At 52.3% G+C, this 26,236-nt stretch overlaps 1 protein-coding gene across 2 annotated transcripts in view; it reads left to right on the top strand.

Annotated features, from left to right (window-relative positions):
* The window catches only part of FAM3D (FAM3 metabolism regulating signaling molecule D), a gene marked incomplete at its 3' end in the record, with an annotated part of 59,890 nt that overhangs the window by 28,015 nt on the left and 5,639 nt on the right, over positions 1 to 26,236 (top strand). The window contains exons 2-7 of one of the 2 annotated variants that reach the window (XM_082639132.1): positions 9,100 to 9,148; positions 11,328 to 11,423; positions 15,136 to 15,156; positions 18,945 to 19,068; positions 20,449 to 20,507; positions 23,555 to 23,605. In XM_082639132.1, the coding sequence (XP_082495258.1) occupies positions 9,136 to 9,148; positions 11,328 to 11,423; positions 15,136 to 15,156; positions 18,945 to 19,068; positions 20,449 to 20,507; positions 23,555 to 23,605 (364 nt within the window). In that variant the 5' untranslated portion in view covers positions 9,100 to 9,135. Of the gene's footprint in view, positions 1 to 9,099; positions 9,149 to 11,054; positions 11,424 to 15,135; positions 15,157 to 18,944; positions 19,069 to 20,448; positions 20,508 to 23,554; positions 23,606 to 26,236 lie in introns of those variants that run through there. The other variant, XM_082639131.1, reaches the window with a different exon arrangement.

Here is a 26,236-nt window from a genome sequence, read left to right on the forward strand (position 1 = left end):
TCATATGATATTTGTCTCTCTCTGACTCACTTACTTCACTTAGTATGATAATCTCTAGGTCCATCCATGTTGCTGCACATGGCGTTATTTCATTCTTTTTATGGCTGAGTAGTGTTCCATTGTGTATGTGTACCACATCTTCTTTACCCATTCCTCTCTCTATGGACCGTTAGGTTGCTGCCGTGGCTTGGCTGTTGTAAATAGTGCTGCAGTGAACACTGGGGTGCATGGGTCCTTTGGGATTATGGCTTTCTCCGTATACGTGCCCAAGAGTGGGATTGCTGGGTCATAGGGTAGCTCTATTTTTAGTTTTTTGAGGAACCTCCATACTGTTCTCCATAGTGGCTGTACCAATTTACATTCCCACCACCAGGTCTATACCTCAGTCTTCTCTCTTTCTTCCTGAGTCTGTCTCCTCGGGACCCTGTCACTCCCTCTGTAGCATTTCCATCTCCCATACCCACACATGCAGAATTCTTCCCTCTCTTTGAACCCCTGCCCATGCATGGGTGGAACAGAAAGAAGCCCACGGAAGAACAGATAGTTTCCCCACCCCCCGACCCCCGCCTTTGGTGACGACATTTAGTCCACAGAATTTCCAGGGTTGACGAGCAAAACAGCGAGGTGGAATTCCCAGAAAATGCTTGTGAGATTCTGAAGTCTAACTCCTCCAGACAGAGTTCAACTTTAGAGTAAACTGTTGAGTGCGGGGTCATAAAGAAGACGCCATTTAGCTGGAGGGAGCAACCCCTGTGTGTTTGTTCCCTCCTTTATCTTCTTTCCCAAAAGGAAAGCGCTCACTTCCTTCTAACAACACTGACTGCACACCTACTACGTGCCTTGACACCAGCACCAGGGACATGGATGAAGGTGGTACTCGACAGCCACTGGAGGGGTAGCCAGCCCCCAAATCAGGGCTGCCCCCGAAGCATGGCAAGGTGCCACTATGGAAGGCTTCTCAGGGTGCCAGGGAAAGGCCAGGAGCCTGGGCTCAGGGACGGCTTCTAGGAGGAAGTGCGACCTCCTCCAAGCTGAGCTGAGGTTTCATCCCTGGCCCTGTTTAACTCTTCCTGCGCCCCCATCATTGCCCTCAGAACAAAGGCCAAGGTCACCAGCCCAGTCCTTAAGGCCCTAATGACTCAGTTCCCCTTCCCCCCTTCACTTTGGTCTCTACCGTCAGAGTGTCATGTTCTGCTGCTCTTCTGAGCCTCTGCACGTGCTGTTCCCTCTGCCTGGGACACCTTCCAGGAGAACTTCATCTGCCTAGATGTCACTTCCTCCAGGAAGTCTTCTCTGACAGCCCCCCAGGCCAGGAGGCCTCCTGAAGGAACCCCACCAGAGCACCTGTCCCACTCTCCCGTAGCCATCCATGGACTTGTCCCTTCCCCGTTACACTTGTGTTTCTAGAAGGGGAGAACTTTGTCGGCTCTCTTCTCTCTCCCTGCCACCTGCCCAGCATAGTGATGGCACAGAGGAGATTCTCAGGAAATATTGTAGGATGAATCACTGAGTTGAATTTTTTTAAAAAAGTCACAGAGATCCCCCAGATAACTCGGGAAGGGCTCAGACCTGCTCAGCTCATGACAGTGTGGCATCTCAGGCTTGTCTGTGAGAAGAGGGAGGCTTCGGCCATACCCAGTGTGTTTCCTCTGGTTCCTGCAGGCTGATGCTGTGGGGAGTTCCCAGCTCCATCTCTACCAGGCTGTGCCCTCCACACTGAGAGGGCTCCACTGCAGGGAACAGGAATCTGGTGCGCCACCCCGAGAGACGGCGGGGAGAAGTCTGAGCCCTCTTCTCACCCAGAACAAGTGCTTCCCCCGCTTCACTAGTGCTGCCCCGGGTAAGGCGAAGCAGAAGAGCTGCACAGATGCTCACATTTACCATCCCTGCCCCAAAAATTCATGTGCTCAAATGAACGAAAACTTGAGCCTTCAGTGGCATGTAATCATTGTCCCTGAAGCCAGGACATTTTCTTGGGGTAGAATCATCCTTTGTGGTCAGAAAAGATGCTTGATATGATTTCAGTTTTCTTAAATTTACCGAGTCTTGATTTGTGACCCAAGATGCGATCTACCCTGGAGAATGATCATCCTTTGAATTCAAATCAAAATGCCTTTTATTTAAATTAATTTTTATTGGAGCATAGCTGCTTTACAATGTCGTGTTAGTTTCCACTATATAGCAAAATGAATCAGCCATACATATACATATATCCCCTCCCTTTTGCACTTCCTTCCCGTTCGGGTCACCACAGTGCATTAAGTAGAGTTCCCTGTGCCGTGCAGTAGGTTCTCAGTACGTACTTTTCCACAGTGAAGTCTTATTCCTACACACACGAAAATCCTCCACACCCATTGCCCTTCCTCATTGGGGCGCCGGAGTGCGGGTCAGCCTCGGGCCCACCCACCGCGGTGCCCAGTGTTTTCACCCTCTGCTGTTTGCTGTCAATGGTGTGAATCCCAGCCCTGCTGCCACAGCTGGGAGACCGTGGGCATGTTACTCACCCTCCTCAAGCCTCAGCTTGCTCCTCTGAGACATGGACATAGCAGTGTATCCCGCTCATCGGGTCGCTGTGCGCATTTGGCGAGATAGGTGTGTAAATTCTCACCCTGCGCGGTAAGCACTCAGTAAATGGTAGCTCTTTTTATTATTTTATTTATAATTTATTATTTTTATTACAAGCTCAAACAAGTCTTGCTCATGAGATCACCCAGAAAACAGTCTGATCCATCTCTCCTGATAGAGGTTCAGGAAGGGGATCACGGGGCCTGGGGTTGCAAAGAAGAAAACTCAGGAAAACATCTCCCAGGAAGAGGTGGAGGTGGCTAGATGAGGGCTCCGCCTCCTGGGCTTGGGATCACGCAGGTCGTTGCCCCCAGGCAGCAGTAACATGATGGTCAGGGGGTCTCGCATGCAGGTGAGAAGGCCTGGTGGGCAAGGAGAGGCAGAGACCACGCCCACACCCAGGGGCCAGGCTACTTCTTCGGGAGAGCCCTTGGTCAGAAGTGGGGAGAAGGGTGATGCTGTGGGAAGGCAGGGGGCCCAGGACTGGAAAACCCAAGGGGAGGGAAGGACAGATCAATTTTGTGCTGTGTTGAGTCAGTTTCCTCAGAGGTAGACCCTAAGAAAAAGACACTAGAGAAAGTAGCTTATCTGGGACATGACTCCAGATGGCCCTGGCAGGGAGCTGGGGAAGTGAGACAGGAAGGGAAGGACACTGTAGAGGGTGTTATATCCAACAGGTTGCTGTGGGTGAATGAAGCCCGATGCCCCTGCAGGACTCTGGACAGCAGAGTGGGGCACACCTCAGGGCTGACCCGCTGTACCAGTCGGCTTGGGCTGCATAACCAAGTACACAGGCAGGGTGGCTGAAACCACCCGAATGCATTGTCTCCCATCCTGGGCTGGAAGCCTGAGATCGAGGCGTCAGCAGGGCCAGGCTTTCTTGGAAGGTACTGAGCAGGGAGCAAGGAGCCTCTCTCTAGCTTCTGGTAGTTCCATAGCTTGCGGCAGGGTAGTTCCTGTCTTTCCATGACATTCTCTGTGTGTGTCTCTGTGTTCAAATGTCCCCTTTTTAGAAGGACACCAGTCATATTGGATCGGGGCCTACCCTACTGACCTTGCTTTAACTAATTACACCTGCAACCCATTTCCAAGTCCGTTCATATTCTGAGGTACTGCGGGTGGTTAGTACTTCATATGAATTTGCGGGGACATAATTCCATCACCCGTGTAGGAATGAGAAAGCTAAAGTATTATCCTCACACTCTCAACCATACTAGCTGAGGGCTGTTCCTAAGGGCAGGAACTCCCTGGCTCTCCCAGCCTGCCCCCGGATGGGCCAAGAGAAAGCCCTCAGGCGGGGTGTCGCAGGATCTTGTGATAGAACACGAAGAGTATGTCCTAGAATGGTGAGTGTCTGCTACTTTCTACTCCAGGAAACCTGTAAGAGAGGAGTGGGAATAGATTGCTTCTGCGTAAAGTGCTACATTGAAAAGGTACTGAGGCCAAGACCATGATTGGTTATTGATGTCTGCCATGGGCAGTAGAGTACCAAGAGGCAGCATGCATGCCATGTGTTTGCCATTTCTTCTGCCAGGTATAACTAAAGGATTTTTTTTCCTGCTTTGTAGAAACTAAGGATCTGGAATTTGAGCAGGACAGGCATGCCTCATTTTATTATGCTTTGCCTCATTTTGCTTTTCAGATACGGCATTTTTTACAAATTGAAGGTTTGTGGCAACCCTGTGTCAAGCAAGTCTATTGGTGCCAGTTTTCCAAAAGCATTTACTCACTTAATGTGTCACATTTTGGTAATTCTTGCAATACTTCAAACTTTTGCATTATTACTATATGTTTTTGTGATCTGTGGTCTGTGATATTACTGTTACAATAAGATTTCGACTTGTTGAAGGCTCAGATGATGGTTAGCATTTTTTAGCAATAGGGCATTTTTTAATTAGGATACGTACATTGTTTATTTAGACACAATGCCATCGCACACTTAATAGACTACAATATGGTGTAAATACAACTTTAATATGTACTCGCAAACCAAAAATTTTGTGTGACTCACTTTATTCCAGTATTCGCTTTATTGCGATGGTCTGGAACTGAACCCACCATATCCCCCAGGTGTGCCTGTAATTTGAGGTGTGGCTCTGGGCAGACAGGAAGAAGCCTGATTGCTAGGAAGTGCTAGAATAGCTGAAGGACTAAAGCTACTGAAAGCTCAGACATAAAGCTACAGCCGGTGCTCATTGCAGCCTGATTTCTCCAAGCTCTTTATCTGGCCTCAAGTTCACACCCCCTTAGGAATGCCCTGGTAAACATACCTCGAAGTTAACCTGTGGCCAATGCCCACAACAGGCAAGGTTCAGAGCATGTTCACAGAGCTCAGTGTCCCCCTTCCCTGCGACTTAGGGCTGATTCTGAAATGACTATTGGCCAAGCCTGGATCCCTATGATGGGCTAGGAAACAGCTTCTGAATTCTGTCTTTCCAACAAAGGGCTGCTGGGTAAGGACTTGAGTACTGGGACGAGGCAGGGAAGGCAGTCCAGGTAAACAGAACAACGTGTGCAAAGCTGGAAGGGGAGAGAACCTCACTCAGTGCAGTTCTGGGGGTTAGAGCAGGGTGTGAAGTGGGGACAGTACCTGATGAAGTTGGCAAGGTCACCCTCATGTCAGGCCTCAGATCATTCAAGGCCATATAAGCCACATGAAATACTTCGGCCTTTATCCTGAGCTCAACAGGGACCATAGACCATTTAATCAGGGGAAATACCCACTTATTTCTCCATCAGGGTGCATTCCTCAACCTTCCCAGCCTGGAGAGAAAGTAACCCTTTCTTCATCTATTTGTACTGTGGGACAGGTCAAGGTTGAGCTGAAAGGCTCAGGAAACAGGAAACAGGCTCCAGGAAACAGGAAGATGCTGACCTCCCAGCTCCTGTAGGGTCATTAAGAAATATCACAAACAAGCTGGCAGAAAGATTTAAGAAATATCACAAACAAGCTGGCAGAAAGATGCTGTGATGGGATTTTGGTTCCACAGAAACAGCAAACACCCGTAAAGGAATCCTGCCATGGGGGTAGGCTAGCAGGAAGCAGCAGGGCGAATGGGGCCTGCCCACAGGGAGGAGACGGGGCAGATGCTGTCAGAGCAGCAAACCCCTTCTAGACAGGTGGCCTCCCTGCCTGGCATCCTTTTCAGAACAGGTAGATAGCATCGCCCGCATTTTATAAAGGAGGAATCCAAGGCCCAGAGGAATGTGCCCCAAAACACACAACTGGTAAGTGACAAACCCAGGCCTGTCTAATCCCCAAATCTATCCTCTTTCCTGACATCACATGCTTTTTGCTGCCTGACTCTTTTAAGACCAAGACCACATGCACTGCCCCTGCCGCTCAGCCCTTGCGTTTGCATCTTCCTGTGGGACTTGTCTATAACAGGAGGTGATGTGTTGCAGTGGCTGACAAAGGGACTCCAGCAGCCCCAGAATTACAGACATTGAGCTTAGCATCATCAAGGAGAAAAGCGCCTCCCTCTCCCCAGTTCCCATAGATCCATCCCAGGAAAAGCTCTGATTGGCCTTGCTTGGGTCACCTGCTCCCTCCTGAACCAATCACAAGGAATCACAGTGCTCTGATTGGTCAGCCCCTTTTGACAGGTTGGGGTACCATGAAGGGTGTTCTCCCATTCAAGACCACAGGTACATGTTTAATCTTGATTTGGAGGGTCAGGGAAAACTTCCCAGAGGAAGTGACTTCTACACTGAGACCTGAAGGGTGAGTAGGAGTGTTCCAGGCAAAGAGGCAGAGGAACAGTGTTCACACAGAGGGACTAGCAATACCAAAGTCCCAGGGATACTCCAGGGCACATCTTGCTCACAGCCATAACTCCATTCCTAGAGCATGCACAGCCTGCCTTCCAACCAGTGCTCAGAGAATGCTTCAGGAATACAATCCACAATTGTTGTGTGACCTTAGACAAGTCACTTGCCCTCTCTGAACTTCAGCCTCCTTCTCTACCTGGTGGTTTCATCTTCCTAAGCTTCCAGGACTACACAGGAATCCAATTCATTCAGTCCTCAAATATCTACCAAGCACCTCCTCAGTGCTCAGCGCTGTACCAAGCCTGCAGAAGACAGGGCCTGCTGTGGAAAAGCAAAGCGTGCCTGGGGCTAATGCACAGGGCCAGACCTGAAGCCAGAAATCAGAAGTGGTCCAGGGGGAAGGACAGGAAAAATGGAGAGGCTCATGGACAGTGAGGGTGGACCATGGGCTCTCTGGTCAGGTCGGAGTGGGGCAGTTTTCAGCCGTTCGTGCCTTCCACTTCCTACCTCCCCACCTCCATCTCCTACTTCCCACCCTCCCCCCTCCCCCCTCCCCCCTCCCCCCTCCGCCTACCTTGTCACCCAGTTCTGCCCTGGGGCCACCGAATCTGTGCCTGGGTCAGTCAAGCCAGCAGGCGGGGCAGCAGCATGTTTCTTCCTGTGCCTTTTGCCTCACAATTTTGTAACCTGAATAACAGGTTGAAGTAACCCCAGAAACAAGGAGGAAGGAAACTGTTTGGGGTTTGGGTAGCTGCAGAGAGAATTGTTGCCCCACCTGCATACCTGTCCCAGGTGCCTTTCTCCCTCCTGCACCACCTTCAGATCCAGCTCCAGAGCCCCCGCTGGCTGCCAGGGTGAGAGGGCTGGGGACTCAGGAGCCCAGTGAGCTCTGCAAGGGCTGAGGGGGTCACCAGGACTTGGCCAGAAGGGACGTCAGGCCAGAAGAGCCCTCACTGCCCCCGCCCCTAAAGCCAGGAGCCCTGCTTGGCATGGTCACCACACGAGAGGCTAGCCCCCTGCCTGGGTATGTGCCCCCATCCTGTCTCTCTACTCCCTCTCTCTGAAGCCAGGTGTAAGCCTGTCATGAGTACTTGTTCTCTGTCCCTCTCGTCCTCTGTTCCTGTCTCTCTGCTCTGTCTTCTTTCTCTCTTTCTGTCTCTGTACCTCTGCCATGTGCCTCTCCCCCTTGTCCTTGTTTTCGTCTCTCTAGTCTCTGTCTCCATGACACTCTCTCCATGAATATCCATGTCTGTCCGTTCATCTGTCACACCCTGTGCCTGTCTTTCCATTCTGTTCAGCCCCCGGGTCTCCTGGCTTCTCCTCACATGGGGGACCCCACAGGATGTCCTTTAAGCCTCATCCAGAGGCCTGGGCTCCTGGATTACTGTAGGTCACATCCTGAGAACATTCAAGAGCACAGTATATTTTTGTATCTAAAAAAAGGTTGGTAAAACGAATTTCAGAAATTTAAAGTTCTACAAAATCCCTGTGGGTGGGGCCAGGTGATAGCTCAGCTTCCTCGCCTAAAAGGTCCTAGACGGGTAGGGCCAGGGTGGATGGGGGGATTTTCATCCTTTTCAGAAGGAAACGTGGGTTTGCCTTTGCGGTTGCTGTTGTTGAAATACCAAGGACTGACCCAGCCCGACTGCCTCGGTGCCAGGTGTTGTCCAGGTCTTTTGTCTCCTGTCTGGATCCTTGGCAGTTGGGCTTCGGACACAATGTCTGTTGAGATGGATTCTTAGGATAAAGAGGATTCTGGGGTGGAGGTGCAGGAAGAGTGGTGGAAGCAAGTCACTGCAGTCAGAGACCCTCCAGGTGGCTATGGGGGGGTCTGAGACCCGGGACAGCGACCACTAGCCCCGCCCTCCCCTCTACGTAGACTCCAGAGACCTCCTGAGGGTTTTCAGCGCTGCCAAGTCACTGGTACCTGGGGGTTGCACAGCGGACCGGTGGGACTGAGGCTGACCCTACCCTGGCCCAGGACTCAGGAAGGGAGGAAACTTCGGTTTCAACTCTCCTCCGAGACAAAAGACACTGGCTGTGCTTCCCTGTGGGGATTGGGCAGCCAAGACTTGCATCCAAATTCTGCCCCTGACCCTTGCAACCTGAATGACTGTGGGCCTAACAATGGTGAGTCTTAGCTTACTTACCCCTAAAGTGGGGAGCTATGAGGATTAAAGGTGATAGTGCATATATGGCACCTGGCGCAAGCTCACCTGTGCTATGTGGGTCCCTATTACTCTTAATTTTGGTCCATCAGCAAAGATCACTTGATCTTCTGCTCCTTAACGGTTTCACTGGGGCTGGCCAGCTCAATGTCTCTCAGCTGGCTGGAGGACAGAACGATGGATAGATGCATGGGTAGATGGATGGATGGAAGGATGGATGGATGGATGGATGGACGGACAGACAAGTGGATGGATGGATGGACAAATGGATGGGTGGATGATGAACAGATGGATGGATAGATGAATGGATGAGTGAATAAATCAATCCTCCAGGGACAGTGGCTGGTAGACACTATCCTCCTCTGCTTCCTAATCTCTGCATTCAAAAAAGGCATGTTGAATTGAATACACAATTATAGGGGCAAAAGTGAAGAAGATGTGGAGGCAGAGAAAGAACAGATGATGGCAGATGATGAGGAACAAAACTGAAAGGACTGTGATCCCCTCAGTTTTAGGTACCCTTTCCTCATCTTCAGTCTTGTTCACTTTCAGACCCTAGATACCAGTTTCCCATTTTATTTTCTTCTCTCCACAGGAACACTGACCCCAAGCCACTCTTCACCTGGACACAATGAGAGTGTCAGGTAGGGCCAGGCTCTGAGGCTTCTAAGCCTCAAGGTTGACTTCTGAAACTGGTTTTGGAAATCATTTTCTGCCAGCAGTGTCTGCCCATCCTGGACTCAGAGGTTACTTGACTTTATTTGTTCTCAACTGGTCAGGCCAGAATTCCAGGAGGAAACCAATACAGGGAGAGCTTGGAAGAGTATAAGAGGTGACTTCCTGCCTCAAGGCTGAAGGACTACAGAAACTTCGGCACCATGGCCCCACCTGGCTGGGATCATGGAGATTCACCCTATCTTGGAAACACTTCACTGTGGTTGACAATTACAGACAAAATATTTGCCTCAAGGAGGGCTATTCTAGAATCCTCAAACCACAGGGCTGGGCACAAGGAGAGGCCTTTGCCTTCTGGTCTACACCCTCATACTGTACCCTCTTTGTACAGGTAGGGAAACTGAGGCACCAAATAGGAAACTGACACAATTCATTTATATTTTCAAACACTAGTAGAAAGGTGAGAGCGAGTTTTATTTATTTATTTTTATTGAAGTATAGTTGATTTACAATGTTGTGTCAATTTCTGCTGTACAGCAACATGATTCAGTTATACATATATACATTCATTTTTATATTCTTTTCCATTATGGTTTATCACAGGATATTAGATATAGTTCCCTGAAGAGCATGAGTTGTTTTTTTTTTAAGATTTATTTATTTGGTTGCACTGGGTCTTAGTTGCGGCTTGCGGTCTCCTTAGTTGAGGCTCACTGGCTCCTTAGTTGCGGCATGCATGTGGGATCTAGTTCCCCGACCAGGGATCGAAGCGGGGCCCCCTGCATTGAGAGTGTGGAGTCATATCCACTGCACCACCAGGGAAGTCCCAAGCATGAGTTTTAGAGTCAGCTTACTTCCCCGGGTTCAGGTTCCCCCTGTCACTTACTAGCCTAGTGACCAGCTCTCCCAGCTGCAGTTTCCTCATCTGTACAATGGGGGTAATCAATAGCATACAACACAGAGGGTTACTTCCAGGATGAACTGAAATAATGTGTGTAAATGCCGTTCTCCCAGCACCCGACACAAAATGAGTGCCGTATAATGTGAGCCGATGCCCTAGAAGACAAGGACTCCACAGACCTGACCCCACCCCATGGGATCCAGGGGGCCTTCTCCCCCACCGCAGTAGCTTGAGGCCAGCAGGAGGCCACAGCTGAATTCAGGGCTGAGGAGCAAGGGTGGTGCAGAGAGGGAGGTCACACGAGATCGGGCGTGTTTAGGGTGGGATGGCCATAGGTGGAGAGGGAGGTCAGGCAAGGAGCAAGGGAACTTGGCCTGATGGTTACATTTGACTCCCAAGGCTGTGGGACCACCAGAGTCCTTGAGGTGGGAGGTGTGGTGCAGCCTTCCTGGAAGAGTGAGGAAAGGGAGAGCGGCCGGGGGGCTCTGGTGGTCCATCATGTGTGTGGAGTTGCTCCTCAGTGATGCATGGGGGGATGGGGAGCAATATGGCTGTGAGGCAGGGGAGGCCGCATTGGCTAGGCTGCTGCATGTTCCTACAGAGAGCACTGTGTGCTATTTGTGGTGGCTTTCAGGGAGAGTGGATGGCAAATACAGGAGACCAACCCCACCCCCCAAGCCACGCTGGAGGCTGCCTAGTGGTGACAACTGTAACATCCTTCCCAACAAGCCATGGGCTCAGCAGCAAGGGCATCACCCTGTCTACTCTGTGACTGAGGAACTCCAGCTCAGAGGTGCTGAGCCCCTGCCCGAGGTCACACAGTGGCAGGTGGCCGCCCTGAGCCTTCCTGCCTCCCATGCCGGGGCTCACCTGCCTCCTGCTCTCCTGCCGCAGTTCTCAGGCCTCCCCTCAGCATGCTGATTCCCAGGCCTCACCCCAGAGATACTCTCTGGAGCACTAAGTGGAACCCAGGAAGGTGCATTTCTAACCCTCCCTCCCAGCGGCCGTACTTTGGGGAACACTGCCATGTAACCTTGCAGCATGATCTCACTGTTTAGTCATCACATAGACTCACACTGGCCCTGCCATGCAGGCCGTGGACTGGTCCACAGTGTGGGCAGGGTCTGGACCTACAGGATGTGGTCTCACTGAGGGCATTTGGGAAGGACCCACATGTAGTCTTGCTGCCTGGCCTTGCAATGTGGTCTGGTGCTGTGGTCTCATGGCAGCATCTCCTTGCTCTGCAGGTCTGCTTTACCTCCTGGCCCTCATTTTTGTCCTGGTCACCACATGGGTCTTCATCCGCAGCTATATCAACTTCAACATGAAAACCATCCTCCTGGGTGAGTGGAGCTCGCTACTGGGGCAAGGCCTATGGACCAGGGCTAGGGGGCAAGGATCTATTCCATACCTGGGTGACCCAGGAGGTGGCCAGCCATGGCAAGGTGAGGACTGCCCTTGGGACCCAAGGCGTTCGGGGTGGGAGAAGAGGAACCCCCCAGGCTGTCAGGAAGGCTGGGAGCCTATGGGGGCCAGAGAAGTGTCCCAAGGCCCTGGCCAGAACATGTGCCTGCATCAAGGGCCATTTTGGAAATGTGACCCAAGAAGGAAGGACAGAGGGAAGAAGAAAAGAAGGGAGGGAGAAAATTGCCCGGGCCTTGAGTGCCTTCCACCTGTACTTGCTGTTCCCTCAGCCTGGAACCCTCTTCACTCAGACCTCCCTGTGGCCAGCCCCTTCTCAGCCTTCAAGCCTCTGCTCAAATGTTACCGCCTCAGAGAGGCCTTCCGTTACCACCCCAGCTATACTTGTACCTGCTTTCCTTAGTTTAGAGTCTTTCATGTCAGCCTATTCTCTTCAGAACATCATTATCATCCATCATTCGGTTGTTTATTTATTTGTTTACTTGGTTGTTGCCTATCCCCGTCCCATAGAATGTGAGCTTCCTGAAGGCCAGAATTTTGCCTTGTGTACGTCCATCTCTCTAGCACCTCAGAGCAGATGCTCAGGAAACATTTGATAAGTGAAAGAAAGAGGGATGGATTGGTGGATGGCTAGATGGATGATGGATGGATGGATGGATGGATGATGGGTGGATAGGTGGATGATAGGTGGATGGATGGATGATGGGTGGATAGGTGGATGATGGGTGGATGGATGATGGATGGGTGATGGATGCTAGCTGCTCTACATGCATGGTCTCATTTAATCTGCACAAATGCCCTAGGGGGTGATTCATGGTATGTTTGTGGAGTGGACTCATGCATGACCTCATGTTGTGGTTTTATATGTGGTCCGAGAAAAAGAGAAGCTCAGGGAAATTAAGAAACTTGCCCAGATGTCCCTTGTAGATGTCAGAACAGGAATGAGAACACAGGTCTCCCAGATCCAAATCCTTTCAAAGGAAGGAGAGAAAGGGAAGGAATTTCTACCTCTGGATTCATCCTCCTTAAAGAGCAAGAACCACCTCCATTGACATAATCAAACATAATAACCTCTAGTGGCCCAGACCAGCTCATGGCTTCACAGCAGTGAGAAGCCCATCACCCTGCCTTTAACACAAACTCCCCACAGTGGAATCTCAGAGGGCCCTCACCTCATGTGCTTCCTGTCGAGCATGGCCCGCACCCAGGTCAGGATGATTTATATGGATACATATCTTAGGCCCTACTTTTACAGACTAGAGATTGACTTGGCTGTGCTGCTGGACTTGGAGGAGATGTGCCAGGTAAGCACAGGAGGCTCAGAGCAGGAGGGGAGCTCAGGAGTAAGCTCTAGAGAAGAGAGCCTCAGCTTGGGGCGGGAGAGGGGAGTAATTGAAAGGAGCCCCCAGATGTTGTTTCCCTCTCAGAACTCAACCACCTGGGGTTTGACAAATCAACACTCCCCACAATGATCATCAAGCAACTGTTCTGCGTTAGGTCCCAAAGACCCCAGAATGAGGAACACGTGGCCCCAGCTCCAGTCACGTGAGTTAGTTCACATGTCTGGCGTACATTGTCACATGCAGCTTGCCCTCCGTCTCCTATCGCTGACGACCCTTCAGCTCTACCGTCTCCCACCTCCTCTCCCTCCTCCAGTCAGTAACTCTTCTTGCCTGTTCACTCGATGCCAGCCCCTGTATGCCAGCTGTTGTACTGTACTACTGTACTTTTGAAGGTACTGTACTGTAAGACTAAAAATGTTTTCTTCATTTTTTGTGGGTTTTTTTAATGTATTATTTGAGTGAAAGTATTATAAACCTATTACAGTACAGTACTATATAGCCGATTGTGTTGAGTACCTGGGCTAACTTTGTTGGACGTATGAACAAATTGGACTTAGGAATGTGCTCTCAGAATGGAACTCATTCATATGTAGGGGACTTACTGTATAGAATATACAAAAATGGAAGTGCATTAACATGACCTGAGTTTTGCAAAATGCTTACAGTGGCAGGAAATGTAACCAGTGGGAAAAGCAGCCATCCAAAACCACTAGTGTGCTCAGGCACGGAAAGGGGAACCTTCATTTACTTCAGACATTCCTGACCTGGTTGCATGCACCCCACCTGATGATTTAATTTATTAATATGGAAGCACATATATTACTATAGCACAAAATTTTCTAATGTTTTTATTATTATCTTGATACAGAGTTGGTTTCCTTTTTAATCCAATCTATTTTATTTTATGCATTTAATAACATGCCGTCTGGTAGAGTAGGAAGTGCTGAGTGTCTCAAGAGAAGTGGGAATAAATTTACTCTAAGGGGAGTTCATAGGCTTTTCCAAATCACTAAAGGGGTCCATGGCACAGAAATCAGGTGATTAAGGAATTTCTGATTTACCTAATAAATTGGGCAGGGTTCTTTCAGATGGGAGTGACAAACCCAACTGTAAGCGGTTTAAACAAAATGGGACGTCTTTTGAGTCAGGTCATTGGGAAGCCCATGGCATCAGACTTTAGGTATGGCTGGATCTAGGGGCCTTGACAAAGGCCCCAGAGTCTGTCTCTGTGTCCCTGGGCTCTGTTCCTTGCTATTTAACCTTATTCCACGGGCAGCTTTCTCTCCCAGGCAGGTATGGTGGCTACCAGCTCTCTGGATGTTCACCCTGCAGCTCAGCTGAAAGATGCTTCTCTCTCCCCCAGGGCCACATATCAACCCCTAGTAGGGCTCCGTCTCCAGACGAATGTAACGCTATAACTGGCCCAGCCTGGGACACGTGATACCCCTCGGGCCTTGAAGGCAAGGGCAGGGGGACAGCTTCTCAAGGACCAAACGGAAAGTGTGTCAGTGTGGGTGTCCCCCAAAAAGGAGCGCCCCCCTGCTCCCCGCCGGCATTTCTGTGTCCCCTGGGGGCCCTGTCCTCTAGGACTTAGCATTCAGCTGGTGGGAGACAGGACGTAGAACCGCAGAAATAAGCGGGACACGGCACAACTAAGACGTGAAGCCTGTTCAGATGTTCGGAGCTGCGGGAGTCAGGAAGGGATGCTCCGGGCCCGAAAAGTGACAGCCACACCATCCTGTCCTTCCCAGGGGCCAGGGCTCTCGGCGCCTCTCATTGGCTCTTCTCCACAGCCAGCGAGAGTGGGTGTGATGGCCCCCACTGCGCAGGCGAGGAGGCCGAGCCCCAGAGGAGAAAACTCACACGTGGTCACACACGGTCAGGCTCCAAGTCCAGTGGGCCTCACAATAGAGGTCTGCTTCTTTTTAACCATGAGAGAGTCCTCTGTGTGCGTGTGTGTGTGTGTGTGCATGCATGCACATGTGTGTCTATGCATGTGTGTCAGTGTATGTGCATACGTCTGTGTGCGTGTGTGCACGCTTTGTGTGTATGTGCGTGTGTGTGTGTGTGTGTGTTTGTGTGTGAGAGAGAGTAGTGGTGACAGTGGCAAATTAGGGAGGACTTCCAGACCAGATGGGACTTTCACCTCATTTCAACCCCTGCCACGGGACAGGGACTGCACCTGGCCAGGCCAACACCTCTCTCAATTCCCTTCTTCCCACTCCCCAGCCTCCACCCTGTGCAGGGGCCCAACGCACTTTCTAACCAGATTCTGTCTTCTCTCCAACAGGTTCAGTCTACAAGGAGAACCGTGAGTGTTGATTCAGCCCTGTTTCCCTTAGGGTGAGGAGTCTCTAGTCCCAGCCCTGAAGGTTCTAGAAAAACCTTGGTTCCCAGAGTCTGCCCGGCTCACTCTTTCCATGGCCTGATGGTGCCTTCCAAAGCCCCCAGCCCTGTGGCCCCTTCTCAGCCATTCGGACTCATAGGGGTGGGCTCAACTGTCTCCCTTCCCCAGCACCCCAGCCTGCAGTCTGGACTGCATCCACCCTGCCCCCCTCTCTCATCCCCTGACCCAGCTGGGAGCCCCAAGGATGCGGGCTGTGCTTATTATCATCATTTCAATGACCCCAGAATTGGCTTATGTTTCCTGCTCCAAAGTACCAGGGCCATGTTGAGCACCGCAGGGGCCCCCAGAGGCAAACAGAAGGGGGTGCTGATAGTCTAAGGGGGCAGAGGGCCATATGTGCCAAGAGAGGTGGGGCAACATGCCGTGGGCTCCAGGAGGGCCGCCTGCTTCCAATGGGAAGGGGTCAGGGAAGGCTTCAGGGAGGAGGCGGCTATTTAGCTGTGCCTTGTGGAGGAGAGACTGGCCTGTGCAAAGGCCTAGGGGCAGGAATGCTGGGGCTCCAGTGGAGAACTTGGCTGCTGAGTCAGGGACGCAAGTGTGGGGAGTAGAGAGAGCACTGGGAGGGCAGGAGTGCTGAGACGTCTGAACAGTGCAGAGAAGTGCAGAGAAGGTGGAAGGGAGGGACAATTATGGTGATGATAACAGTAACAGTGATTGGGGGCCTACTGTGTGCCAGACACTGTATTCAGAACTTTACAGGCATCTCATGCAATCCTCACCACCGCCCTATGTGGATGCTATAAGTATCCCCATTTTGTAGATGAGGAAACTGAGGCTCAGAGAGGTGAAATCTCTTGGCCAAGGCAATGCAGCTGTAAGTGGCGGGGAGGGAGTCAACCTCCCCATCTAATCCAGAGCCCACCCTCTCAACACCTCCTTACAAGAGACAGCACCTCCGAGTCCCCCTTTCCACACCAACATGGTGGTGACTGAAGGGGGATGCAGGGAGTGGGACTTTCCCTGACTGAAAAGGGCATGGAGGGGACTTCCCTGGTGGTCCAGTGGTTAAGACTCCATGTTCTCAATGCAGGGGACGCGGGTTCAATCCCTGGTCAGGGAACTAGATCCCTCATGCCACAACTAAAAAAGATCCCACGTGCCGCCACTAAGACCCAGTGCACCCAAATAAATATTAAAAAAAGAAAAGGGCATGGGAGCCCCTGTGCACTGTGGAATTACAGAGAGCAAAGACTATGCACCAACACAAACCCTTCACGCCACACCCTGAACCCTGTCTCACTGAAGCCTCCTGAGTCACACTGTGAAGTAGACACTGTCACACAGCATCTTGGTGCTGAACAATCACTCAGACGTCACCTGCTGGGGGGAAGGTAAATCCAAGCAAACGTGCTGCCTCTCACCTTCACCGGTTCCCACAGTAGACATCACCAATCAATCCCAGCACTCTTTGCCTCCAAGCCCACAGGGTAGCCTCAAGGCTTTATCATTAAGCCTTTAATAGTAGATCCGTTAACATTGAAGAGGAAACCTGTTTGACAGCCCTGATCTAAACCAACTCCCTCATTTTACAGTTGGCACTTTTAAGCGAAAGGGAGAGATTTCTGGCAAGTCACACAGCAGATTACTGAAGTCGGCCCGAGTTCCCTGACTGCAACTCCCCTCCAGTGCTCAGTTCCATGCCCTGAGCAATAGCCTCTTGGGTTCCCAGAGGGGTTGGGCAGCTTAGGAAACCCCTGAAACCCAAACCCACAGAGCAAATCCCCTGCCTCCCAGTGACTGAGACCCCTGGGCCTCCTCCCCCTCATCCAGTAGCTTGACCGTGAAGGCCGGATGGTCAGAAAATCAATTTGGGAAAAGCTTGCTAAGCCGGCCTGTTGACATGGGGTTTATCCGACTCTGCTGCTGTTGATTAGGCTCTGGGCAAACTCCAGGGTGGTCCCCGAAGCCTGGCCCAGCCCCTCTGGCAAGGAGAAAACCTCTGGATTCGAAAGTAAACTGGGCTCTCTGGGGGGGCGGAGGTGGAACCCCAAGGCTCATAGGAGAAGAGGACCCCTCCCAGCCTCACCCTCAACTAGCCACTCTGTGGGGGGTTCTGTCCAGAGGGAGGGGTAGTGGCGTCGGGTCCACATCTCCAGCCATCCCTCTCCTGAGCCACTCAGGGGTGTCTCCACTTCCGGCCCTCACTCTCTGGTGATAGTGTCCCAGTTGGAGCTCTGGTTACATCCACCAGGCCTGTATGCTGGCACTCGGGGTGGGGAACGAGAGCCTAGGATGGGCTTTCTGCTCAGATCATCAGGGCCGCCCACTCCACCAGGGGAGCCCTGGTGCAGGCTGCATTCGCTCCTAAGAAGGGGCACCATCACCCACTCCGAGGCACCACAGGCTTGCCGAGCTTGGCGCTAGTGGGCTGTGTCCCCCCAGAGGGACGCTTTTTCCTGATTCCCATTAAGGCTCCCTCTAGGCCCTGGAGACCCTAATCACCCTCCCAACTTGGGCTCAGACCCACCCAAATGCTCTAGGTGTTCATTCAGTGAAGATTTATCGAGTGCCTCCTTTATGGTAGGCACAGGAGTTATGGGGATGATTTAACAAGACAGTAAAGATAAAGGGCTTGCCACAGTGCCTAGCAGGCAGCAAGGCCCTGGCGTGTGCCAGCGTCTGTTGGGAAGCCTGTGGGTTTGCTCCAAGCACTCTGGCGCGGCTCAGCCAGATGCCTGGTGCAGAGCTGAAGGAGAGAAAGGCTGCCTGATCACTGCTCTCCCTTTGCAGGTGAACTTTCTCTAATTCCCTGTTTACCCAGTGCTCCCTCCTGGCACCTTCTGAACTGTCAGGTGGTGTTAAAACAACATGCATGAATATAAGTTAGAAACTGCCAGGCTGAAAGTGTGGGTGACATCTCAGCTGCTGTGTTTGGGGGTGCATCTGCCTCTCCCGCCTTTCACAGGCCTCCAGAGTTTGCCCTGGGAGGGCCGTGTGGAGAGGACGCAGGTCTTAATAGCAGCCACAATAATCAGAGGTCCCACATACTGAGTCCTCAGTGGGTTCCAGGGACCATGCTAAGCCCCAGGAGGGAAGTTCCAGAACCACCTGCCTGGTCCCTTTGAACCTCGGGGTCTGGCCCAAAGTAAGTGCTCCGGAAATAAGTGATAAGAAGAATAGCCAATAAGCCCTGAGCATTAACCCGAGTTCATTAATCCCGCACAAGAACCCAGTGGAGAAGTACCATCATTAGCCCATTTCACAGATGAAGGAGCAGATTTGCAAGGATGTTGAAGACTTGCTCAAGGGAACCTGGCTGGTGAGAAGCGCTCCCACCCACCATGCTGGGCCCCCAGGAGCTTGTCAACAGGGGCCTCTGTGAGCTCAAAAGGCTGCCATGTCTCAAGAGAAAGTTCTCAAGACAATCCCTTAATCATGGTGACTCGGGTCATTAACCACCACTCACCGTTCTGCACACAGTTACTGAAGGCCTGCGGGCAACAAGGAGCTGTGCCAGGGCTGGGGCTGTGATGGGAAACCCGGAAACGAACGCTGGGTGGTCAGACACACAGCGTCCCGTGTCTTTGATGGGGTTATTGGAAGCACTGTGGGAGCACAGAAAGGGGCAAATCCACAGACCTAGGTGGTCAGGGAAGGCACCTCTGGGAGGAGGCCCCCTGTCCCTGCCCCTCTCCTCCTCCTGGGCCCCTTCCTTAGCTGCCGCCACCAAAGCTATTCTGTTCCCTCCCCAGCTTCACACTTGGTGAAGACCAAGTGTGGCCTCAGCAAATCCTGCCCAGACAACTTCTTTGCGTTTAAAATCAGCAGCGGGGCCGCCAACGTCGTGGGCCCCTCCATGTGCTTTGAAGGCCAAACGTAAGTTTCTGGCATTTCTTTTCTTTTCTTTCATTAATTCACTCATTAGCAAGTTCAGAGGCCTCAAGGGCAGGCCCTAGAGACCAGACCACACCTTCGACATGCTTCCTTTTACTCTGGGTGGGTGGGTCACACATGATAATAATCCTAACATCTTGCAAATCTGCCAGCACCTTGCTAGACGTCTCCCTCAATCCTCCAGCATTCCTGGAGGTGGGGTGATAATCCCCCCTTTGTAAAAATGAGGAAACTGAGGCTCAGACAGTGTTACCCAGCTAACCCTTGGTAGAGCCAGGATTTGAACTCAGGTCTGTCTGATAGCCAAGCTGCTGGGCTTCCTATGACGGAGGATGCCTAAGGGGAGTGTTCAAGATCAAGGTCCAGGCATCAAAGCCCAGATGCAGCAGGTGCCAGGGCTCCTACCCAGGTGCAGGAGAAAGCCTATATACCAGGCTTTCTATGTAGTAAAGTCCCTGGGACAGCAAGTTCATCCTACAAAAGAAGCCAGAGACAGGTGTTTTAATATGGATTCTGAACCTAGATCCAAATCATTTAGGCAAAACAAGGAAACCTACTGGTTCACGTACCCAAAAGGCCAGAGGCAGTGGGCTCCAGCACCAGCTGAATCCAGGGGTTCAAACCAAGTCATCAGGGCTCCCTCTCACACTACCTTCAGCTCTGCTTTCCTCTGTCATTAGACTTGGTTTTCTCTACTGAAAATGGACTTCTTCATGTGGTGAAGGAGGGAGGCCACCAGCTGGGTTGACATAATAGCCCTGTCTAGCACCCCACTGGGAAGAGCTTTCCCATCTGAATTAACCCTGCAAAAGTCCCGGGGCTGGGGCTCATTGGCTGGCCTGGGTCACATGACCACACTGGCCCAATCACTGTGACCAGGGGCACAGGCTACTGGCTTGTCCAGGCCTGGGAGAGAGATCAGTGCTGAGAACCTCCTGGCCTGAGAGGGAGAAGTACACTTTTCCCAGGGATACCAGAGGACAGGGTATGGATGCTGGGCTGCAGGAACACAGCTGGGCTCCACCTGGGGATCCCAGACATGGCAGGACGGGAGCAACTTTCCGGGCTCTGCCTTCCGCCTAGCCTGGGGACATGGGCTGACCCTGTCTCCAGCACCTCTGAGCCCCAGGCAGGGACCCTCCTTCTTCCCTGGGCAGACTGTTCTGGTCCAAACGTGCCAATAGAGACTCCTCCGAGAATCCAGCCCACCGCTCATTTCCAGGAGAAAACAGATGACCCAAATAATTCCATGTGTTTCCTGATGTTTTGGCATCACACCATGTAGGCCCTCGCAGAGTTCCAGAGCGTCCACTCCACATTCGGGACCAACTGTTGTATTTTGTTTTTCTTCTTTCTCTTCAGGATCATGAGTCCTGTGAAAAACAACGTGGGCAGAGGCCTGAACATCGCCCTGGTGAACGGTGAGTTGCCGATCCACCCCCCCACGCCGGCCCCCACCACGCTCTGAAGCCTGGCTGGCCTGTGGAAACAGGTCCAAAAGAGCTGGTCTGCCCTGCAGTCATGGCCAGGTCCCTGACAGGTGCACCTATCTCAGGAGGACACGCTGCTCCTATGAAATGTGACCCCGTCTGGGCTTAAACCAACACACATGAAACCATAGGGGACAATGTGAGATTACAAGCTGAGTGCACACCTTCATTCACTCACTCGGCAAAGAGCAACAGTAGCTACTGTGGGCCAGGCCCCGTATGGAGTTCTGGGGGTCACCTGTGAACTAGAAAGACAGACCCTGGCTTGATAAGCCCCTGTGGGCGCCCATGAAGTTCACAAAAAAATCAGAAGGTGGTGAGCACATGTGAAGGAAAAGGAAACACAGCTCTGGGATCAGGACACAGAGCTGGCAGCGGAGGTAGTCGGGGGAGGAGGCTTCCAGAGGGAGGTGATGGTCAGCTGAGGCCCGAGGGATGGTACGGGTTGACCAGGAGAAAAGAGGGAGGCTCCTTCCAGGCAGGGGCAACACTGTGCAGGGCGCAGGGAAGAGAAGAAGGAGGAGAGGGGCTTGGGGGTCCACACAGGCTCGCTCTGGCTATAACACAGAAGCAGGGTGGTGAGAGGTGAGGCTGGGGGACCAGCAGGGCCAGAGGATGAGGGGCTAAGTGTCCTGCTAAGAAGTGTGGACCTGAAGCAGAGCAAAATAGGGAGCCTTGGAAAGGCTTTGAGCAGGGCCTGAGGGCCCAGCCCTGCCTTCCTGAAACCTCCTTCTAGCTTGGAATAGGGAGACTAGAGGCAGGGAGACCCAGGGAGGCCACAGTCTCAGTAACCCTGCATCTCCAGCAGGTGATGAACAGGAAGCCAACTGCAGGCCAAGCCAGGAACAGGGACATGTTTCAGGAGTGGGTAGGTTACAGGGGCCGAGAAGGGCCAGGTGGTGTGGCCCCAGCCGAGCCCCTCCTGTCTGCCTTCAGCTCTTACATGATCTGGGGAACAGGGGCTACTTGCCTGGATCTAAGAGCTATTCCTGGGACAAATGTCAGGGCAGATGGAAAAAGGGCACAATGGACACTCAGGAGAAAAAGCGTTCAAGCTTGTGTGCAGTGTGACCACACGACCACACTTAGGAAGTGACAGGGTAGGATTGGAACCCTGGCCCTTTGCTCCTAGAGGACCCATTTCCCGTCCGCCAAGAAAGCCTGCTGCGTCAGGGGAGAGGTCAAAGCCTGGAACAAAGGAGGAGCGTTGCCAGACAGGGGTCAGAGGACAGCCCTGGCCAACTTCCTGGGAGTCCAGGAAGGGTGTGGGCCAGGAGGGGCAGGAAGCTGAGGGGGGCCGCTCCTCCTCCAGAATCTAGAGAAGGAGAGGGAGGCCTGATTCCCCCTGCTGCTGGCCCCTTCCAGACGGTCTCAGAGCACCCCCGGCACGCCAGGCCCCAGGAGACTGTAGCAGCCTCACTTACATCAACTGTCCCACCCAGTCTCCACTCACCCCACAGTGGGGAGGGCAGGGAAGGGCTCCAGCTGCAGCCGACCTGGCTGAAACCTGCTGGGCTTCTCTTCCCCCAAATGGACCACCGTGAGAGAAAACGCCTGAATATTCTCCCAGGAGATGGGCTCAGACAGAGGCCTCCTTCCCCATCCCTCGCAAAGCCCAAAGATAAAAACAACCACTGATAACACTGAGAGCTAACATTTATCGAGCACTTACTGTGTGCTAGCTATTTCACTGATCCTCATCAGGATGCTAGAAGGCAGCTATGCTCAGTTTCCCTGTTCTCCAGGTAAAAAATGGGGCCTCAGAGAGGCTGGGCAACTTGTCCAGGATACACAGCCAATAGACTCATCTAGATTTGAACCTGGCTCTGGCTGACTCCAGGTCTTAATCACTCAGCGAAACTACCCTCTAGACTAGAAATGTGTCCAAGCACATGCGCAGTGCCTACTGCATGCCAGCTGTGGAAAGTCTAACAAATCACTCTCAGGGCCTCAGGGTCTTCATCTACATAACGAGCCAGAACACAAAAGGATTGCTACTTCTCAGCCTTTTAGATGGCAGGGATTCCTTTGAGAAACTGTTCAAACTGCACCTCCTCCACCACCCCCCACCACCCCCACCCCTCGGTTCCAGAAAAATCCGCAAATGCACAGGATCACAAAAGTAGTTTCACCGGCTTCACAGATTCCTTCCCAAGAGCCCCAGGTGAAGTGTCTGGAGGGGCTTGGACACGAGTGGCTCCAAGAATTCAGGGGGGACTGCAATGAGAGCCTGCTCCCACCTGGCAGGAGAGCTGCCGCTACCCAGGCCCCGGTCGCCACCCTCTTATCAAATCTACCAACTGAATTAGGGGGAGGGGGCAGTGAAGGTGAAACTAGAGCTGCCATCCCCTCTGCAACACCCCCATCCAGTGGCCAAAGGTAAGAATTGCAATTTTCCTCCAGAACACCTGATTCCCTGTAGGATTTGTACGCTTTGCACAGCCCACCAAGGCAATCCAGATTACTGGACTCAGGACACTGAGTACACTCCAGCCCACTGAAAATCCCTTTGCCTTCAAGAGTTGGAGCACTCAAATTGCAGAGTTCCTGTGTAGGTGAGAATAGTAATGATGACTGTAGTTTTTTTAGTTACTATTTTACAGGTAAGATTTATCTCACACGCATATATTTTAAAGACATCTCATTTAGTTCCCACAGCCCATGGTACAGATGCACACACTGAGGTCAAATGCTAAGTCGAGCATTAGGAAGTGGCAGGGCAGAACACAAACCCAGACTGGTTGGACTCCATCCAGTCCCAGAGACCCTGCACCGTTATGTTCTAGTACCTCTCAGGTCAGCCCAGTGGTTACTGGGCACCCAAGTTAGTCCTGCACGCTTTCTACAGGGCCTCGTTTTGTCCCACTATTCTTCTATTCTATGTTTAGACCTTAGACTACAGAGTAGCCACTCTCCACAAAATGAAAGACAGAATGACGTGCTACGGCAAATAATAGTTCTGCTCTCTTATCCCTTAGGGACCACGGGAAACGTGATGACGCAGAAATATTTCGACATGTACTCTGGAGGTAGGCACCACTGTTGGCACTGAAGCCGAGGGCGGGCTGAGCTCCTTCCTCTGGCAAGAGGCTACCTGGGTGCCAGGGAGTTTGGCTCTTGTTTCCAGGGACCCAATCAGAAAGCGGCACAGTGGGGAGGGCCGTCCTGCTGCTTTTGAAACTCCTTTCTACTGTCTTACTGGGTGCTCCCTGATGCAGATCCTGAGGCAAGGATTCAAATGCGGTGTTTATTTGGGAGGAGGTGGTCTCAGGGAATGTCAGTAGGGAGTGGGGGAGTGAGCTGGGGAAAGGAAGGCAGCCAGCGCAGAGAGTTACGGAGCCATGGATCGCTGCGGGGAGCCAGTGTAGAACATGTGCCCCTGAGACACCCCGAGGGGCAAGGGAGCCAGGGTGCTCCTACCCCTATTTCTTGGCACTTCCCACGCTTCTGGCCTGCCCCAGGGTACAAAGGAGGATGTGGAGGCCAGAGAAGACCTTCAGGCAAAGAAATGCTGTTGCTGGCAGTGGGAGGCCAGGCACGTGTGCACTGAAATGCTGAGGACGAGGGAATGTGGCCCAGTTTGCTCTGCTAGGTAGAAGGTATTTTTTTAAAGCCGCAGGGTTGCTATCGAGCCCAAGGACAGGACAAGGCCTCCCGAGGCCCAGAAAGGACAGCTCTGAGGCTCCAAGCTCTCTGCATCTTTCTGCAGATGTCTTTTCTTCTCTCTACCTAGACATGCTTTCTGAGCTGCTCTGTACCCATGGACACCCCTTACTCAGGAAGTCACTTTCTCCTTGTCCTTAGCACGGCCCAGCAACAGGGCACCGACTCACCTGGGCTGGAGGCCCAGATACCTAAGTCCCCACCAGCAGCTTGCTCCCCGACAGGCCGCCCGGCAAAGCTGTGGGTGGAGGCGGGACTCTCATGCAGGCTTGAGACATCTTCCAAAATGTGGTGGAATCAGTCCCGGGCCCAATATGCCACTTGCTGCCCAGCCAGCAACCCAGCCCCCCCACCAACACAGGAGCCTCAGCAGGAGTGAAAAAGCAGCAGGGTGGCCCCTTGCAGGCAGCAGAGGTCTGGGCCCTGCAAGGACTGGCTTCCGCCAGGATAGATGAACTGAGCTCAGCCTCCTTCTTGGCGCCCGGCTCAACTCAGTGTCCCTCTGTGTCCCCGCAATCACAGGGCCAGCTCGGGCCTCGGACATCAAGGGCGCTGAGCGTGAGACCCCTCACCCCAGAAGCTCCTCGCAGAATGGAAGGGCCCTGCTGCTGCCCATCAGCTGTTTTCTTCTATCCTCAATCTCCCACCTTTGCCTCCGTCTCCAGGGAAAACCTACCTCACTGCACCCACCTAAATATGTGAGCCCAGAAGGGGAGAAATCACCAAGCAGCAGAGAGCAGGAAGCCCTCTTGGTTTTACAAAAAAAGGAGGGGCTGAAATGTGGGAAATGGAAGTCTGCTGCCCAGAAGTCACAGCGGGGGAAGGTGTTCAGAAGGTGACCTGTGACAGCATGCTTAGAGACTGTGTCTTGGGCTCAGGGCTTCCCACGATGACCGTCTTCCAGCCGAGTCCCACCTCACAGGTAGGGTCTGCAGGGCCAGAGGACGTGCCCACCTGGAGTCTCCATCAGGGCCCATGCAGACCTCTTCCAGGTGTGCCCCCCATGCTACAGACACACCCATAGGACTGAGGGGTGGCCGGGGGACGGCTGCTGCTGGAGGAGAGGGTGGCAATGACAGAGCTTGGACGGGCAGGGTGGGTGTCCACATGCAGACATGCAAAGCCCCTCCTGGTACAGGACAGAGCTGGAGACGGGAGAGGAGAGAGCGGGACAGGCCATGGGCCGAGGTCAGGGACCTTCATTTGTTCTCTGTCCAGGGTGGTCTGGGACCAGGTTATGGAAAAGGTCATCTCTGGAGTCAGAGATTTCAGGTTGGGTGACCTGAGGCAGGTGATATCTCTTGAACCTCGCTTTTGTCATCTATAAAATAGAGGTAGCCATAGACCTCCACTTCATAAGCTGGACGTGAGAATTAAATGATAACCTGCAATACTCAGGGGGAGGGACCCAGCCTGGCTGGAGGAGGAGCCCAGGGAAGCTTCATCTCCCTTCCCTCTTCCCTCTCTCCATCCATATGATTCGGAAGCAAGGAGGTCATCTGTCAAAATGAAAAGGGAAAAAAATAAAAAGATAAACCAAGTTTTATAATGCCTTGTCATAAACTTGGATGTAACCATGGCTGATGGGGAACAAGAAACAGAAGCCTTTTGAGAACAAGTCGCCCCTTCCCACAGAAGACAAAAAAAAAGAAGATGACTTTTCAAAGTGTGAAGATAGTTATCAGAAAGCACACTTCATTTTTTCCAAACATCCACTATCCATTCCAGACAAGAGCCAGCTCTTGATATCTGCTGACGGCTCAAACAAATTAATGGTACTTTCAGAGCTCCCACTTTTTGTCTCAAGAGTTCAAAGGCTGCTGTGGTCGTTGACTGGAGGCCTCCGTGTTACAGAGCAAATTGGTGGCTAGCCTTGCCTGGGGGACTCGCTTTTTCCTCTGAATTCAAGGGATACCCAGAGAATAGTAAGAATCAGGGCAGCTTCATGGGCACGCAGGCTGTGAGCAGGAAAGTCACACAGGACCCCTTGCTTAGAA

This window comes from Mesoplodon mirus (genome assembly GCF_964341445.2).
Source record: "Mesoplodon mirus genome assembly, chromosome: 12".
Taxonomy (NCBI): Eukaryota; Metazoa; Chordata; class Mammalia; order Artiodactyla; family Ziphiidae; genus Mesoplodon; species Mesoplodon mirus.